General features: G+C 41.8%; 1 protein-coding gene across 1 annotated transcript; it reads right to left on the reverse strand.

Annotated features, from left to right (window-relative positions):
* Positions 1–8,528: 8,528 nt before the first annotated feature.
* On the reverse strand, positions 8,529–9,872 carry LOC143211120 (uncharacterized). Its single transcript, XM_076428580.1, has one exon. It carries the CDS (start codon positions 9,870–9,872, stop codon positions 8,529–8,531), a length of 1,344 nt encoding a protein of 447 aa, XP_076284695.1.
* Positions 9,873–18,518: the final 8,646 nt, after the last annotated feature.

The following is an 18,518-nucleotide window of genomic DNA, read 5'->3' on the forward strand; positions in this document are numbered from 1 at the left end:
GTTCTTTGTATCAGGGTTTCTTTTGTGGTTTGCAGAATTTTTGAAAGTATAAAACTCCTTTGTTGTGAAACTGGGCTCTGAGGAGAGATTGGAAATCGTTCCACATTTCGTCTTTGAACGTAAATTTAAAGTCTGTGTATGGAATTTTATGTACACTGGATGGGGCTTTTTTAGTGGCTTCTTTTGCCAGGTTGTCCGCTTGTTCGTTTACCTTTATGCCACAGTGGGCTGGGATCCATATTAGCGAGACTTGTTTTGGATTGTGTGATTCGGAAACTATGTTGAAAATTTTCTATTTGATGTCAATTATGTGAAAGTTAGTTCGGGTGTTTATGAAGAGGCTATTAAGAGAAGTAAGGGCACTGAGCGAGTCCGAACAGATTAGCAGTGGTTTGTCTGCGCTTTGGAAATAGTCCAGAGCTATTGATATAGCAGCACACTCTGCTGTAAATACCGATGCTGTAGGGTTAATATTAATGAGGACTCCGATTGTTTTTTCCGGGCAGACAATAGCTGCACCCGTTGAGAGCCCGCCTTGTACCTTGGAACCGTCGGTGAATATGTGAAGGTGATTAGGATAATGTGTCATGATATGGTCTATAAATTCTGCATTAGGGTGTGGTGATTTTTGGAGATGAAATCCTGTTGTTAGATCGCAAGAAATACGAAAATTTTGGACGCTGTATGGTACAGCTATGCAGGGGAAATGATAGTCTTTATGGCATGTGTGAGAAATCTTTTGAACAGTGAGGATACAGTTCATGAGAACATTGGCAGTGTTGTTGACCACAGTACTTGGGTTTTTGGAGATTATGTGGTAAAGTTCTTGTATATTGTGATTGCATATGTGATTTGTGTTGGATGTGATTTTAGTGAGATGAATTTTGCCTAAAAAGGAAGCTCTGTTTTGTAGATGGGGATGCCTGATTCTGCGAGAACGATATTAGTGGGGGTGGACATTCTGAGACCAAGGGCTAGTTTAAGCGCACGTGCTTGGATGGATTCTAGCTTGGTTATGAGAGCTTGCTGGCTAGGGTAGTAGATGTGAGATGCATAATCCAATCTGGATCTGATTAGAGATTTATACAGTATTATTAATGTGTCAGGGTGGGCTCCCCACCAGACACCTCGGAGGAATTTAATTATGTTTATGGTCCGTAGACAACGGCTGTGTAACGAGTGTATGTGAGCTTTAAAGTTAAGTCTATTGTCAAAAAGTATTCCGAGAAATTTGGCAGCGACTACGTCTGTCTTTTCTGTCTCACCTAATTGAAATTGGGTACTACCGGCAGTTGTATGTATGTACTTTATTGGTTCCCCTTAGGGTTACAATTTTCCTACATTTTCACCTCAACCATATTCCCTACTTTACCCGATTCTCGTCTTCCTAAACTAACTTATATCCTACCTTATATCTATGCTTATATCTAAATTATATATATATATATATACATATATATACATATACACACATATATATATATATATAGAGAGAGAAGCAAACTATATACAAAAGACGCTATGTACACTATTTACAATGATTTACATACCTTAACCTATCACTTAAGAATTAAATCTTACATACTAATCTTACATGCTAAAACGGACCTCCTCTTCCGGTTGCTTATCATTCATTCCATTCTTACCATTCATACCATCCATTCTTTCTCTCCATTCCTCTAATTTCCTCAGCCACTCTTCCCCACCCCCTTCATCTTCTAACACTTTCTCTATCCACTCCTGCCAGCCTTTTTCTTCATCTACTCTCATACATACCTCCCATACATGTTCCCATGTTTCCCTCTCCCAACCACACACTCTACATTTTTTCTCCTCTTCATCCTCCCAGTACTTCTCCCCCCTCATTCCATTGCCTAATCTAAATTTCGCCATTCTCTTCCATCTACTCTCCCCCCACCCTTTCTTTAGATATCCCGGCAGCCCCTCACCCTTTACCCTCCCATACCAACTATTAAAATTCGCGTTCCTAATTCTTTCCTATCTTTCTTCACTCTGTTTTATCTTTTCCCTTCTTATTATTTCTTCGCTTATGGACTCTTGCCTTTCCTCTATCAGTTTCGAAATCTCCTCTTCCGTCCACCCCCTCTCCCTAAAGAAATCCCATCTCTCTTTTTCCCATCCGTCCCTCTGCCCTCCCTTTCTATCTCTTCTTCTCAATTCCTCCCAGCATAGGCGCGCTAACTCCCCTCCCTTACCTTGCCCCAATTTATTCTCATACCCCCATGCCCTTATGCCTGCCCTCCCTCTAAGTAGTTCCCTTTGTAATTCCTCCCTTACCATGTACCCCGGCGTAAATTTACCTACTCCTAGCAACCATCTCAAATATCTTTCTTGAAGTCTCTCTAGACCTGCCCTCTCCTTCCAGCCTCATATTTATACCCCATAGCTTATCACAGCCCATATTAATCTGTCGAATAACCATAATCTCCTACCCCAATCTTTGGCAAATCTCCTTTTTCCTATCGCCCATATTTGTCCCATAGCTGCCGCCCCTTTCCTTAACCTCTCCTCTACATGAGCTCTTTGACCCCCATCTCTTGTAATCGTGTAACCCAGATACCTGTATTCTTTTACCTCTTCTAATACTTTCCCTTTCCACCTCCAAGACATTTTTTTCCACCTCCCCCCACCTCTTCTGCATCTCATCACCTTGGATTTCTCTGTGTTGAGTTCTAGTCTCTTCCCTTCCAGATATCTCTCTAATACCCCGATCATGCCCCTCATATCATCTTCGCTTTCCGCTAGCATGGCCACGTCATCGGCGTATGCCAGTGTGAAAACTTTTCTATCACCCAGCTTTACCCCACCCCAACACCCCTTCTCTAACTCCTCATCCAAGTCCGCTAGTAGCAAGGTAAATAGTAGCGGGCTTAACGGGCACCCCTGCCTTACCCCCCTTGTAGTCCAAAAATTGTCACCTTCTTCCTCCCCCACTTTCACCCTACTTTTAGTTTCCCTTAATACCTCCTCACACCTCTCCACCAACCCTTCCCTCACCCCTCTTATCCTCATTGCCCTTATTAGTACATCCCTGTTCACAGTGTCAAACGCCGCCTTTAAGTCCACAAACAATATAACTAACTTCCTTACTTTTCTCTTCACCTGTCTATTTATTAAATAATTAAGCACGTAAATGTTATCAATACATCCTAATCCTTTTCTAAAACCGGTTTGGCTTGCCGGCAACAAACTCTTCCCTTCCACCTCTTGTCTTAACCTTTCCGCTAACACCGCCGCGTAAATTTTGTAAGCAGTTTGTGTCAGAGTTATCCCCCTGTAATTCTCTACAACACTACTGTCCCCTTTTTTTGCTACTGGTATCACTACCCCCTCTGACCAATCCTCCGGCCATCCCTCCCCCCTCCAAACCTTATTGCACACCCTCATTAACCACTCCTCTATCTCGCAACCTCCATATTTCCACACTTCATTCGGGATTCCGTCCCCTCCCGCGGCTTTCCCATCTTTCAGTCCCTTAATTACCCTTCTAATTTCCTCTATCTCTATATCCCTTTCCGCGTCCTTTCTTCTTCCCGTTATTTCTCCCCTTCTAACTCTCCATCCCACCCCTCCCAATACCTTCCTAAAATGCTCCTCCCATTCTTCCATCCCTATGTTTTCGTCAACCCTTGTTCCCCTCTTTCTTTCCCTATTCACAAGCTTCCAGACCTGACTTTCCGATTTTATTTCCCCCACCTCCTTTTCCCATTTTTCCCTCTCCTTATTCTTTTTCTCCTCACATAATCTCTGGTATGCTCTTTTCAACTTCTTAAACTCTAATCCCTCCCCTCCCTTCCTTCTCCAATTTCTTAATTCCCCCCTCACTTTCCTTTTCTCTACTTTACATTCTTCATCCCACCATCCTTTCCTCTTTACTTTATCCTTTATACCTACCTTCCCCAGTACTTCCTTTATTTTATCTTTCAATTCCTTCCAATCAGTCTGACTTCCCTCCCCTATGTTTGCCCTTTTCCCAAACTTTTCCCTAAAGTCCCGTATTCCCTCTTCCGACCAGCAACCCCTACCCTTCTTTTTCCCTTTCCCCTCCCTCCCTCTTTCCTCCCCCGCTTCCCCTTTTAGCCACACTGTTATGGGAAGATGATCAGAATCTATTTTGTCCCCTATTTCCATCTTTTCTACTCCTTCTCTCGTTTCCTCGTTCCCCAATATGTAATCTATCACCGAGTTTCCTCTTGCCCCAACATATGTCCATTCCCCTTCTTCGTCTCCCTTTTTGTTCCCATTCATAATTCCCCATCCATTCTCTCCCAGGTAACTACACAATTTCTTCCCATCCCCGTTTAACTTCGTATCCTTTGAGTTTCTATATCCCCTACCCCCCTCCTCCTCCCCTTCTTCTATCTCTCCTCCTTCCCTTCCCGTTCTCGCGTTAAAATCCCCCCCTATTAACACCCTTACCCCTTCTTCTCTCCGGTCCGTCCACTCTCCTAATTCGTCTAACTTAGCATCTAGGTCTCCGTTTACATATACCCCCACCACCCACCACCATCCCCCCTCCAACTTCACTTTCGTCCCTATCATTCCCTCCTTCATTCTTATTTCCCCTTTTTCCCTCTCTAACTCCTTTCTCACTCCCATCAGCATCCCCCCCTTAGCCCTTCCCTTACTTTCCTCCCTCTTCGCCCACTGCACCTCCCACTTGTACCCCTTTGGAAGCCTATATCTTATTCTATTCCATCCCTTTTCCTCTAGCCACGTCTCTAGTAATATAATCACCTCCCACTCTTCTATCCCTCTCCAAAAATCCTCCCCCTTATTAGTCAGTCCTGCCACATTCCAGAATCCTATCCTATAACCTGAATTATTCCTATTTTCCCAACGTACCCCCCCCCCCTGATTCCTCCCTTATTCGTTTCCCTGTTCCCCCTCCCATTTTTCCTCTATTTCATCCCATTTTCTCATTTTTCCATTTACCCATATTTTCATATACCCTACCTGTACATTTTTACCATTCATCCTTTCTTTTTCTGCCTCTCTATCTATTTTCCACCTTGCCCTCCTCTCCTCTTCTGTAAGATCGTCAGCTATCAATTCTTCTTGCCCCCTAAGCTTTTTCTTGCCCTCCATTACCCTTCTTTTGTTTTCTCTGTCGGTCAATTTCACGAGTACCATACCCCTTCCGTCTTTATCGACCTTCCCTATTTTCCTAATCTCCTTAATTCCCTCTTCATTCAGTTCCATCTTTTCCCACAGACTCCTAATCTCAACTTTTAAATCTTTTCCCTCCACCTTTATCCTCCTAATTATTATGTTGTTCTTCTTTTCCTCTCTTTCTCGCTTGTCCTGCCTAATTTCCAAAATCCTAAGTCTTCTCCTATTCTCATCTAAAGCCTCTTCTCTCCTTATTTCATTACCCTCCCCCTTTTTCCTATCCAGTCCTCCACTTTCCCCAATTTTCCCTCTACTCTATCTATCCTCTTGTTCTCCCACCTACCCTCGTCCCTCTCCTCCCTCCCTATTTCCTCTAGTCTCCCTTCTATCTTTATTACCCTTCCCTCTACGCTTTCTATCCATTTCTTCATCCTTTCCCTATTTAACTCTTCCTCCCTCCTCTCTTCCCTCCACTTTTCCCTTTCCTGCCTCCACTCCTCTAATATCTTTTTTCCTTCCTCCCTTTCCCCCCTAATCTCTTCCCTCATCCTCTTCACTTCTCCCATTAACCCTCTGAACATTTCCTCCATTTCTTTAAAAACCCCTCCCCCTTCACTTTTAGATTTTTGCGGTGATCTTTTCGTCGTGTCACTTTTTTTAAAGATTATATTTTCAACTCCCACCTCTCCCTCTACTTCCCCTATTCCCCTTTTTCTCCCCACACTGTCCACACTTTCAGTGCTGAACCACCTCTCTATAGTGCTATCCTTCAGAATCAACCCCAATCTTCCCTTCCCTTCTTTCCCCTCCTCCTTTCCCATCCCCTTGTCTACCTCTACTCTCTCGCTCATTTTCCCTATACTTCTATCTTCCCAAAATTAATAAGACCCTTTTCAAAAATTCCCGCTTCTTACTCTATCTATCTCCCAGTCACACTTTCTCCCACTAGTTAGCGCCACCTCCCTCCTTCCTTTACCCGCGCCCGCCTGTCAACCGCCACGCGAACCTAACCTCCACTTACTTAGCCCTTCCCTACTGCTCCTTCCCTCGCTCCCTCACCCTTAGCCCTATATCCCACTCCTATCCCTACACCCCACTAACCCCTCACTACCACTTTCTCCCCTCACACTTCTTTACCTGCTCTCTTTCACACAAAAATCACGCTCAGCTAGTAACTCACCGCAGCCTCTCACACAACCGGAAACGGAAGTCCCTACTACCGGCAGTTAATTTTAGATTATTAAAAACTACAATTTTGGTCTTTTCTGCGGAAAGATCAAGTCCCAGTGCGAGAAGATTGGATCTTACCTTTGAAAAAGCTATTTCTATTTCTGTTTTGGCTTTTTCCAGGATATAGTTTCTAATGTAGATAGCAATATCATCAGCGTACTGGGATGCTTGTATACTCCTTGGTAGGTCTTGGAGGATGTTCGCTACGTACAAGTTGTACAGGAGAGGGCTGAGTACTCCTCCTTGCGGAAGGCCTTTGTATATTATTCTCATTCCTTGGAAGCTCGGGGACCAAGCGAAGCGGCAGTAGGACCAATTGGCTATGAAGTGAAGAATGTTGAGCGGGACTCCCATTTTTGCTAGAATTTTTAAGAGGATGTTAGATTGTACATTGTCAAAGGCTGCACTGACGTCAAGGAATGCTGCGATAGTGTAGTTATTTTTAGCAAAGCCAGAGCGTATGTATGTTGCTAAATTGAGTATATTATCCGTGGAAGAGCGACCCTTCCTAAATCCAGCTTGGGTTTGGTGAATGTGACCTTCTGTCTCACACCACCAGGTTAATCTGTTGTTAATCAGCCTTTCCATGATTTTGCACATGCATGACGTGAGAGAGATTGGTCTGAAGTTTTGGTTGTCAGGTTTTTTGATGAAGAGGACCTGAGTTTTGTTCCAATCTTCTGGTATGCTATGATTGGTGAAGATTTCGTTATAAATGTCTAGAAGGAGGAGTCTAGATTTATTTGATAGGTTCTTGATCATCTTGTAGTCTATTCCATCTAGTCCGGGTGAAGAATTGGGATTTGATCCATCTATTGCTGCATTGAATTCAGTGAAGTCGAATTGAGAATCCAAAAATGTGTTAGGAGTAGTTTCTAACTGCATGGCAGGATTAGATGGAACCCATGGCGGGGAGAGTTTGTCCGTGGCTGTCTTGAGATTTTCCTTGAGTGTTTTGCTGTTAATTTCTTCTTTTTTCCTGGTTGTTGTCCACTTGTTTTTGAGGATTTTGATGTGGTTCCAGATATACGTGTGTGAAGTCTTATGGGATAGATTTGCTGCAAAGTTCCGAAAGCTTTTTCTTTTTTTCCTTTTTAATGTTTTCTTGGTAATAGCTACTTGTCTTTTGTACAGTATCCAGTTGGTAGTAGTTGACTGGTGTTGCCATTTCTTGAAGTAGGCCTTCCTAATCCTGACCTCTCTGTCGCAGTCCTGATCCCACCATGGTACAGGGTTTCTATGGGTATGTGCGTTAACAGACCTTCTCTTCGGTGTACTCTCGAGTACTGCTTGTGTCATACCTTGTACAAAGTGATTGTATTTTTCTGTTGGGGATATTTCCTGAGCCAGATTGATGGTATCCAGGTGATAGTCCATTTTTTTCGTATATTCCTCCCAGTTGGTTCTCTGTGGTGAAAGTCTATTGTTCTTAGGTTTGTAAACATTTTTTGTTACATTGATTGAAATATGGAGTGGGAAATGGTCTGAGCCAAAGGGATCGTCTTCCTGGGTCACTGTGGTTTCTTCTCCGATGCTCCCATGTGTTAAGACCAGATCGAGGTTGTTGAACGTTCCGTTTCTGGCTTCGTAGTGTGATGATGAGTTGTGGTTGATTATGTCTATTTCATTCTTATCAATTATTTGTAATAATATCCTCCCTGGTACATCTATTTTTGGACAGTTCCATTCTATGTGATTAGCGTTGAAATCTCCCACAATAATGAAAGGTCCAATGTCTTTGAGTGATTGAAGAAATGTGTCCCAGGTTGCTTCCTTTATTTTATTGGATGGAGGTCTGTAGCACGCTGCTATTGTGGTTTTTTCGGATAGGTTGGTTATTTGAATGCAGCAAGTTTCTGTTTGCCCGTCTGAAATTTCGAGATTAGGGAGAGTACTGTATTTCAAATATTTGGCGATGAAAATTGCGATCCCACCACCTTGTCTATGTTGTCTGTCTTTCCTTATTGTGTGAAATCCTGCAAGTTGGAATTCTGTTCCTGGTCTTAGCCAAGTTTCGACGCAGATAACCATATCTGCCTCCTTTGCCATATGAATTACTTCTATCTTTTTGTTTTGTATGCTCCTGCAGTTCCAAAAGAGGATGCGTAGAGAGTTAAGCATGGTGTTGTGTTGTGGTCTTTGATCTTTACCTTTTTATTTTTAGATTAGGGTTTTGAGGATATGGATGAGGATGGTTTGTAATGTTTGATTGCGGGAGAAAGTTTCTTAAGGGGAGAAGATTGAATGAGGGTTACCAAATTTTGGGTTGAAGCTGGTGTTTTCGTTAGATTAGTTGCACGAACTATAGTGGGTGTGGAGTTCTGTCTAATTTTGAGGTTATTTACTGTTGGGTTATTGTCTACTGTGTTTTTATATACCTGTGTGGTGGTGGATGCTAGATAGGAGACATTGTTTTTAGCAGATGTTAGAGCCGTTGATTTGGAAGTGGGCGAAGACGAAGCAGGTGCCTGTTGTCCTCCAATTGTCTTGAGATGAATGATGTTCTGTTGGCTTATTGGACGAAGAGGAGGAAAGTTCTCTTTGGTGTCCAGTGTGGTGTTAGATTTCTTCCCTGAGTTGAGTTTTGTGATAATTTGCTTCGCTTCATAGAAGCTAACATTAAGAAGAGACATCTGTCTATTTATTTCTTTATTTGTTTGTAGGGCGGAGCAGCTAGGATGCAGGGTCTGATGTGCCTCCTTGCAATGAGCACAAGTTGGCGTATCGCTTTGACAATCTGAAATGTTGTGTCCTGGTGTACCACAACACTTACAGATCATTTCGCTGCGGCAAAACTTCGCTGTATGTCCTGTTCTGAAGCAGTTATAGCATATTTTTAGAGGTTCTATATACAGCTCCACTGGTGTGTGAATCAGGTTGTACAGTTTGATGTAATCAGGTAGGATCGTTCCCTCGAAGGTGATAACAATGGTTTCACTTGGAATCCATTCCCCAGAGCCAGTTTGTGGGTTACTTACTTTCCTATTGAGTCTCCTGGCATTCAGGATAGGAACAGGTGAGTCGGAGTATTTCTGAATGTCTTCTAGATCACAGTCGGTGGAGAATCCTTTTATTAGGCCTTTCCTGCAGATGCGGTATTTAGGTATGAATGTATTAATTCCCTGAAGATCCTTTTTTTCCGCTTTTACGAATTTGTTGGCTTGTATATGTGACTTGAATTTAATGTTAAATTTCCCGAATCCTTCATTTTTGATTTCTTCTACGCCTTCATGGTTTTTGCTAAGGGCTCTCGCTAATATAAGAGCGTTCTGTAAGTTTCTAGGTTTGGCAACTGACTTACCAAAGATGGCCGCGACGTACGCTGGACCCTTGTGGGAAGCTGGATATAGATTTACGCCGAATTCCCGTCTTCTTTTGAAGGAAATAGAAGTATCTTCTTTATTTTTTATATCGCTCATGTCCGTCTCCATTGAATTTAAGTTTGTATTCTCCTGTGTTTTTCTCTTTTTATTAGTGGATGAAGATTCCTCTTGCTTCCTGGCCGCCATGGCGGCTTCTTCTACGCCTGAGGCCTCAGGGGCCCAGGCTGCTAGATATTCCAGATCCTGGAGCACTTTGCTTGTATTACTGTGGTATCAGCAAAAAGATTATATAGTTCTATTTTACTATGTTACAATAAGAGCTGGAATGTACTTAAGGAAAAATTAAAGATAAAGATAAGAGGAAGAAATCCATCAATCTACTCTTCAGTATCCGGCACCTTTCCCATTTTCCCATGTATAATGTATGGACCTTAGCACCGCCATCTATCCTAGTACCCTCAACTAAAACCTATATATATATAGCTATACGATTCTATAGCTATATGTAGCTATAGATATACCTAGTATACCGCTTACTTTAAACTCTAATTGTAAGTACAAGGATACAATAATTTTGTATAAACTGTCACGTCGTTTCTCGTTTCTCACGAAACGATAGCGACACCGAGTATTTACAAGCGTTACCGCCGGGCCACGTTCGGCCGCGCGAAACGTGGTCCACTCGGGACAAAAATTGTACGCAGGCTCGTCGTCTCTCAAGGTTTCTTACGTGAAGTTCGGGCGCCAGGCACAGAAGGTGCCACGCGAAAGTCGCTAATAATCACCGAGAGAGACCGACATACGAGCCTGCGACAATCGAAATTACGCGAAGATGTTCACTAATGGTCGCAGGGTCCAACGCGGGTCGAACACGAGGCATTCCCCGCGGCGGGAAGGTTTCTCACGCAATAAACACTCTCGTACGATCTTGGTTAACACAGTTTATTATTCCGATGTTATAATGACGCAGCCGGCAGCGAGCGGCAGCGTTTCGAGGTTAACCGACGCGTAACAGGTGTTCGGCAACGACAACTCGTTGTACGCGCGATTCGACCTTTCCTGGTCCTTTTCTATACGCTACGAATCCGGCAGTACATGATGTTAATGTCGGCGCTCCCGATCTTCGCGTTCTACGCCCGAATTCGGATGGAATACGCGTTATTATTAGCTTCTCGTCGGCAGAACAAGTCGCGGAAATACGACGAGAGCACGTGGCGGCGTCGCACCGTGGGACGACTCGAGGTTCGCGTAAATACGACAACGGCGTGCGAAGTTCACTAAAAGAATTGTGGCTCGTCTCACGCTAACACCGTCACCGCGCCTACCTAGGTCCAGATATCGCGGATCCCTACGTCTGACCTTTGTGGAGACTAATAACGCCCGCGAAATATATTCTCTTCGCACGTCCGTTGACCGACGGGTTCCTCCCGTTAGCGAATGGAATTTTATCCTTCACAAATACCGGCAGCTATGGAGCCACATCGGTGATTCGACAACGCGTTCGCGGACACGACACACTACCGAGCCAACGCGAGAAAGATCACCTTATCGTAAAGAGAACTGGCAGAAGCTTACCTAGGGCAACGATGGATGTTCGCACGTTCTCGTCCCTCTATTCCGGCAGCTTCAACTTTCACTAACGCAAAGTACAATACAATTACGCAATAATTTAGTTCGGATATTCGCGACTATCTCTAGTCCGAGCCAACGAAGAAGTGAACCTTCGCTGCGTGTCTCGGGAACGCGGAAGAGAAGCGTCCCCCCCTTGCCGCTCTAATCCCCCCGCACGCGGTTCGACCTATCGCGGATAGATTTTCGGACAGGGCCTAGCCCTGCGTGACGGTCCCTGGCGCTCGGCGATTCGGTGGTTCTCCGGCAGCGTTGCGTAGGTATTGGCTGCTTCCCGCAGAGGTGGTCGACAGGAGCCAATCCGGCAGCGATCCGGTTTCTCTCCGGATGAGGCGACGGCAAGACAGCTGAGATTCCTTGCTTGGCATCGTCCGTCCTTGTCGGCGCCTCCAGGTTGATTTTCCTGTGCCCCGTCGATTCCTCTTTCGTCGCGGTGTTGTAATTGTCGCCGGCGCCGGTCTCTGTGCATTCCTCGGCGGGAGAGGTGCTTCGGGTCCCCCCTGGGGCCCGACTACGGTCCTGCAGATACGCGTCGCGCAATTGGCGCGACGCTCAAAAATATTAGAACTCGCCCATGGGTCTCGTTCGCACCCAGGGCGAGCGCCCGCCACGGCGCCTCTCGCGTATTAGGCTGCCAGAGGGTGACCCGGTCTTCCGATAAACGGCATCGGGTGACGTTGGCAAAACTGCCACGTCACAAAACATAGTTTAATATAACAATTTTTTATTTTAATGTAATATAATAATACATAATAAAATAATAATAAACATAATAAAATATACATAATTTGTCTTGAGCACTCATGGTATCCGCTTGACGGTGAAGATGCTCCATCACAACTTGTGATACTCCAGTCTCGACTGGAATTTTCCTTAGCATCTTCTTCAGTGTTGTTTCTTAATTACACAGCTTCCTCAGTAGCTTGTACGATTTTGCTGACTGCTTCAGAAGTGCCAAGGCCAATATCTTCTCATCCGTCGTGTAGCGCCTTCCCTGAAAACATATTTCATAAAGTTATAAATAAGTTACAATTAAATAACGCAATGAAAATACAGCATTCTTACCATACTAGATTCTGATAAGGCTCTTGCTCGTTCCAGTCGTGTCTTTAAATCTTCTCTCTTCCTGTTTGCATAACGGTTGCGTTTCAGTAATTTCTTCACAACGCTGTACAATCTGGCTGCAGTTGGGGTCAATTGGCACTTTTTCATGCCCCGCAGCAGTACATTTTGGCTCTTCTGTGGGGTTGAACACTGCTGTAACTGTCCTGATGATGTACTTGGACCAGCTTCGTTGTGTCCATCAATATCCCACGCTGTTTCTTCGTAAACCATATCTATACTTGGCGTAATCAGCTCTTCATGATTAGTGTCTTCATTTCTCAGCGGTGTAGCAGATGCTGGATATTCTTCTGCTTCTATATTATCATCTGCATATTCCGTCTTCTCACTTTGCAGATGTGTCTTCTGCACTAATATTATTTTTTCATGCACTTTTTTCACTTTTTCTTCTAACTGCTGCACTCCTTTGCACCTCACTATCCACTATCCTAAAAAAACTTTAAAAAATTTTGTAATTTATGCACAAAATTTCAAAAATAAGCTCGAAAATAAGTTTCCCGAGTGTCGTTCAATTTTGCAAAATTATTTGTAAAATTGATTTAACACTGAGCAAACTTCTTTTTTCGAGGTTATTAATGTTCTTTTGTGATGATAAAATATAAAATATTATTAAAAAAATCCTGTGAAATCGTCGCTTTTGCAATGGTTCACACAATCTGACACAATCACAGCACGGGGCACGTGATTGACAATTGAACGTTGATTTTGGCGGTAGTAAGTAGTAGTCAAATATTAGCGCCAAATTCTCCGCCCAATAGCGACAGGGAATTAAACAGTGCTGTGATCGTGGTGCCATCTAGTCTAGTTCCCTCAACTATACTAGGCGGTCCAAGGCCATACATAAGAGTTTTCTCTGGTTTTCTCCCCCTGGTTGTGCTCAGTTGTGCTGCGTATAAGAGAGCGGTTGTGTGCCACGTGTTCGTTCAAGAACCGTTAATACAATAAAGTATATATTACATAGTATTTCATTCAGTATCAGTTTCAGCAGTGTCAGCCTGTTATTCTGCCTTTCCTCCCATATTGGTTTCTAACAGGTTATGGGCCCAGTGCTGAAAATTAAGATAGAAAAATAAAAATTTCTAAGAGTGAGGTTAGGTTTGCCACGTGTGTCGTATAACCAAAAATTAATCTAAATTTGGCAAGAGTTGAGGCTCTTAATAAGAATAATTATGATACGTGGCGAATGCAGGCTGAGGCATTATTGGTGAAAAATGATTATTGGCAATATGTATCTGGCGAGAAAGTGAAGCCAGAAATTGTAGAAGGAAACGCGGCTTCGTTGGTAGCTCATAACAGATGGTTAACTGATGACAAGAAAGCCAAGTCTGATTTAATATTAAGTATTGCACCAAGTGAATTGCAACAATTAAAAGGTTGTGAGACAGCACGTGAGACTTGGTTGAAGCTAGAGTCAATATATGCTTCAAAAGGGCCTGCGAGGAAGGCCACATTGCTCAAACAGTTAAAGTTACAAAAGATGCAGGAAAATGATGATGTGAGAGAACACATCAACAAGTTTTTTGACGCAGTGGACAAACTGGAGGAGATGAACGTGGAAATAAATCCTGATTTATTGTCGATCATGCTGTTGTATAGTTTGCCAGGAAGTTATGAGAACTTCAGGTGTGCCATCGAGTCCCATGATAACTTGCCTGGGGCAGAAGCCTTGAAAATTAAAATACTCGAGGAGAGCGATGCAAGAAAGCAGAGTTGTCATACAAGTGGGTCTTCAAATGCGATGTGGGCAACAGCGAAGAAGGATCAATGTGGACCACAGAAATTCCAGAGAAGAAAGGAAATTGAAGAAAACAAAAGCAGAAATGACTACAAAGGTATGCCAAATAGAAATATATCAAAATATGACGTAACATGTTTCAGATGTAATAAGAAAGGGCATATCGCTGCAAAATGCTATTCAAAAATTACCTCAAAGGAGAATAAAACTATTGGTGAAAATAGAGGTAATGCAAAACTAGTGGAAGAAACGTACTATGCAGCAGTTGTAAATACAAAAATAGAGAGACAACTGGAAGAGCGATGGTGCTTGTACAGTGGCTGCACTGCTCATTTGTGTAAAAATAGAGAATTGTTTTGCGAAATGGAACCATTGAATGAAAACCTGCATCTGGCTGATGAGAATTCCACGAATGTTGAAGGTAAAGGAAGAGTCAGAGTAAAAGTGATGGATGAGAACATTGAAAAGTTTGTAAATTTTGATAACGCACTTCTGGTTCCAAACTTGAGGACAAATATTTCATATACAAATATTTGACGCCAAAAATCAACATATTTATATTTGAGAAAAATCTGAAATTTCATACCACAAATGCATGGTATAATGTAAAGAGCTCATAAAATATTACATACATATGGTATAGCATTCTCCTTTAATCTTACACATGCTAAAGATGTTCTATCCAAATCTTCAGGTTTAAAATGAACCGAACACACAGCCGCACATTTTGGTACAACTGAATTTTCGAGTCCCAGACTGTTTAACCACAATTGGCGTTTCATACGACATTTGGGAAATCTGAAAATACATTATACAAAAACATTGCTTTTCCATAAACTAAAATTGTACGTGAAATTCCTTCTTTACGTATATTAATATTATATTAATGAGACATGCAATGAAAGTTTCAAGTATCACTGTATTTTACTGTTACTTACGCGTGTAAAGTAATTTTCATTGTTTTTTCCAATTCTTGTTGACGATTCTTTACCGATGATCTATTTGTGCATCCTTTCACAATATACGCTGGCATTTTTATAAATTAATGTGTATCAACGCGCAGAAAACACAAAGCACGACGATCAACGACGATTTATCAAGTGTCAAGTGTACAGTGTACAGGAGTACACACCAAATCCTCTTTGGTACAGTCTACTACACTGACACTATATACGTGTTACAGACGCTACACTAGTATTTAAAGTCGCCTATAGAGCGCACCACAATGCTGCCATCCAAGATGGCCAACAAGTTGATTCCCCTTCCGTCTTTGGGGACACCCCCCCCCAGAGTTACGCTCAGTCCTTAGGGGGGTAGTATAGGCTCGATTTGGAACTAGAAAATACCTAGAATCTTACTAGAAAAATGGCTCGAAACATGGGTTTGCGCGCTGTCGGTTTTCGTCCTTATTTCAGAAAATTTTGGGCTGAGTGAGGGCTTATTCTAAAGTGGAAGGTTAGACGCACTGCGCCCTGGTTACGAGGTTAACGAGATTATGTTTATAACTAATAGTATGAGGGCCCAAAGTAGAGAAAAAATCTAGGAAAAAAACCAGCACATTTCAATGCATTTTTCTGTCTCCAAAAGACTTTATGACTTATGAGATGACCAGGGCGCAGTGCGTTGAACCTTCCTCTTTAGAATGAGCCCTCGCCCAGCCCTAACTTTGCTCAAATAAGGACAAAAACCGACAGCGCGCAGACCCACTTTTTCGATCGAAAATCTGGTAAGATTCTAGTTATTTGCTAGATATTTGCTATTTACTAGGATCTTACTAGATTTTGGGTCCGAAACATGGGTCTGCGCGCTGTCGGTTTTTGTCCTTATTTGAGCAAAGTTAGGGCTGGGTGAGGGCTCATTCTAAAGAGGAAGGTTCAACGCACTGCGCCCTGGTCATCTCATAAGTCAAAAAGTCTTTTGGAGACAGAAAAATTCATTGAAATCTGCGGGATTTTTTCCTAGATTTTTTCTCTACTTTGGGCCCTCATATTATTAGTTATAAACATAATCTCGTTAACCTCGTAACCAGGGCGCAGTGCGTCTAACCTTCCACTTTAGAATAAGCCCTCACTCAGCCCAAAATTTTCTGAAATAAGGACGAAAACCGACAGCGCGCAAACCCATGTTTCGAGCCATTTTTCTAGTAAGATTCTAGGTATTTTCTAGTTCCAAATCGAGCCTATACTACCCCCTTAGGTCCGTGGCTAGTATAGGCTCGGATTGTAACTAGAAAATAACTAGAATCCTACTAGAAATAAACAAATATATAAAAAAACTTTTTAAAAACCAGGCTTATATTAAATTGCACTAAAAAGGAGAAAATAATTTTTTTACACATTAGCGACAATAAATAAAAGCGTGGAGCGCTAAACTATATTGACGCAATCTTCGTAGGCGCTCCACGCTTTTATTTATTGTCGCTAATGTGTAAAAAAATTATTTTCTCCTTTTTAGTGCAATTTAATATAAGCGTGGTTTTTAAAAAGTTTTTTTATATATATTTTTATTTTCTACTTTTTAGTCTTTACATATCTTGTAATCGATTTTAATTACCACTTCAACCAGTAAATTCAACCATTTTTTGTAAAAAGAAAAATATTGTGTCATGGCGGCTGCAAATCGAAGTTTCCATTCTGTAGGATCAATCGTTCAGGAGCTATTGCAGTGTTTTTGACAGGTAAGGGCGCCGCCATATTGGTTTGTAGTGACGACCGCGAGCCGCTTACCGAGCAGAATCGCCGATCCTTGTCGCCCTCCACCCCGACCTGATCCTAACCAACTCAGTAAGTAAACCAGTGATGCCATAATAAGCTCCAAGCGGAGCTCCCGTACTCTCCTACATATCCCTTCCATTATTCCATTCCAGCACCGTACGCAGGCGCACACTCCACGGTCCCCATCGCGCTCGTGCAACGTGTCTCCCATTCGTCCCACTCATTCCCCGTCATCAGAGAAGGGGTACATCATTTCACCGTGACTCCCCGCATATGGCATCACTGAAGTAAACTGAGGTCCTACCAGGCATGTACTTTAATGTACACACATACAATTAATCTTTAAAGTGAAAAGAGAAATTAGAGGGAAAAGTAAATTTATACAGCTTCAAATGAAATTAAATGTTTATTGTAAACTTTGGTATGCGTAAACTACTTTGGTATGCGTAAACTACTTTGGTATACGTTTACGTTTACATTTACGTGTATAATAATTACATGCTTTGTCAAATAGAGGGTGTTGTGACGGTTTAACATTTTGTAATTTTCCAGTTAATAACTGGTTTACATGTTTTATATGCATATTTAAAATATGATGAAAAATTTGGTTAAAAAGACTATATGTATTTCAATTGTGCGCTATGTTCTTTATGTGACGTTTCGAAAATGATATTTTCTTCAAAATACGCCATAGCTTTCTTGCTTATATTTCTTTCACATATTGTATTCCTAGTAATTATGGAATGGCAAATGTCTATAAACAAGCCACAATCGAATAATTTTTCAATCTCTGCAACTTTGTACAATTCCCTACAACTTTGACATTCAGTTTTTAATTTTTTCGTAACAGCAGCTAAGATATTGGTTACATGAGCGTCATTTACGCTGTTTAAACATATATTTAAATTATCGAAGGACTCGTTTACTTCGGCATCTTCCCTTCTTCTCATATCAATAAGATGCTTTGTTTGTATGAAATAGTCTGCATGATCGTTTTTACAATTTCCTTTATATGATGTCCTTCTACCGAAGTTATTAATAAAAATGCTTTGATAATAATGTCCAAATAAACTGCATGTGGGATTAGCATTTAAAAAAGTTTTCTAGTGGATCTTGATTTAAATTTCTTCCTGCGAAATTAATATGTAAGACCTTTAATTTATAATTGAATGCAATCATATTTTTAAGCGTAAAAACCCAATTTTTTAGTACGACCGGATAACTTTTATCTTTTGGCTTGTTTTTAATAAATTTCATTGATGAAATGATTTTAATAGCTTCATTCCATATGCTCATATTACGCGAATATATTGTGCTGTTACAGGTTTCAGTGTAAAAATTATTCAAACTGTCGAACAAGTTATTAAAAAATCTTAATAAATCTGCAGTGTGAATTGGATTTGGCGATAGTATAATGTTATGGTCTCATTGAATGGGTCTATAATTGGCATAAAAGTAAATAGTTTTCGAAAAGGTTGCACTAAAAACTTGGGTACAGTATGCCACTTTCATTTTTTTAATCTTTTCTTTTTTGACATGTTCGTCTGTGATTTTTGTGAGGAGACGATTCGGTCCATTGGTACGATCAATTTCGTACGTCCCTTCAATGTTCTCCCACTTTGCGATGCACGA

This window comes from Lasioglossum baleicum, chromosome 8, assembly GCF_051020765.1.
Source record: "Lasioglossum baleicum chromosome 8, iyLasBale1, whole genome shotgun sequence".
NCBI classification, from domain to species: domain Eukaryota; kingdom Metazoa; phylum Arthropoda; class Insecta; order Hymenoptera; family Halictidae; genus Lasioglossum; species Lasioglossum baleicum.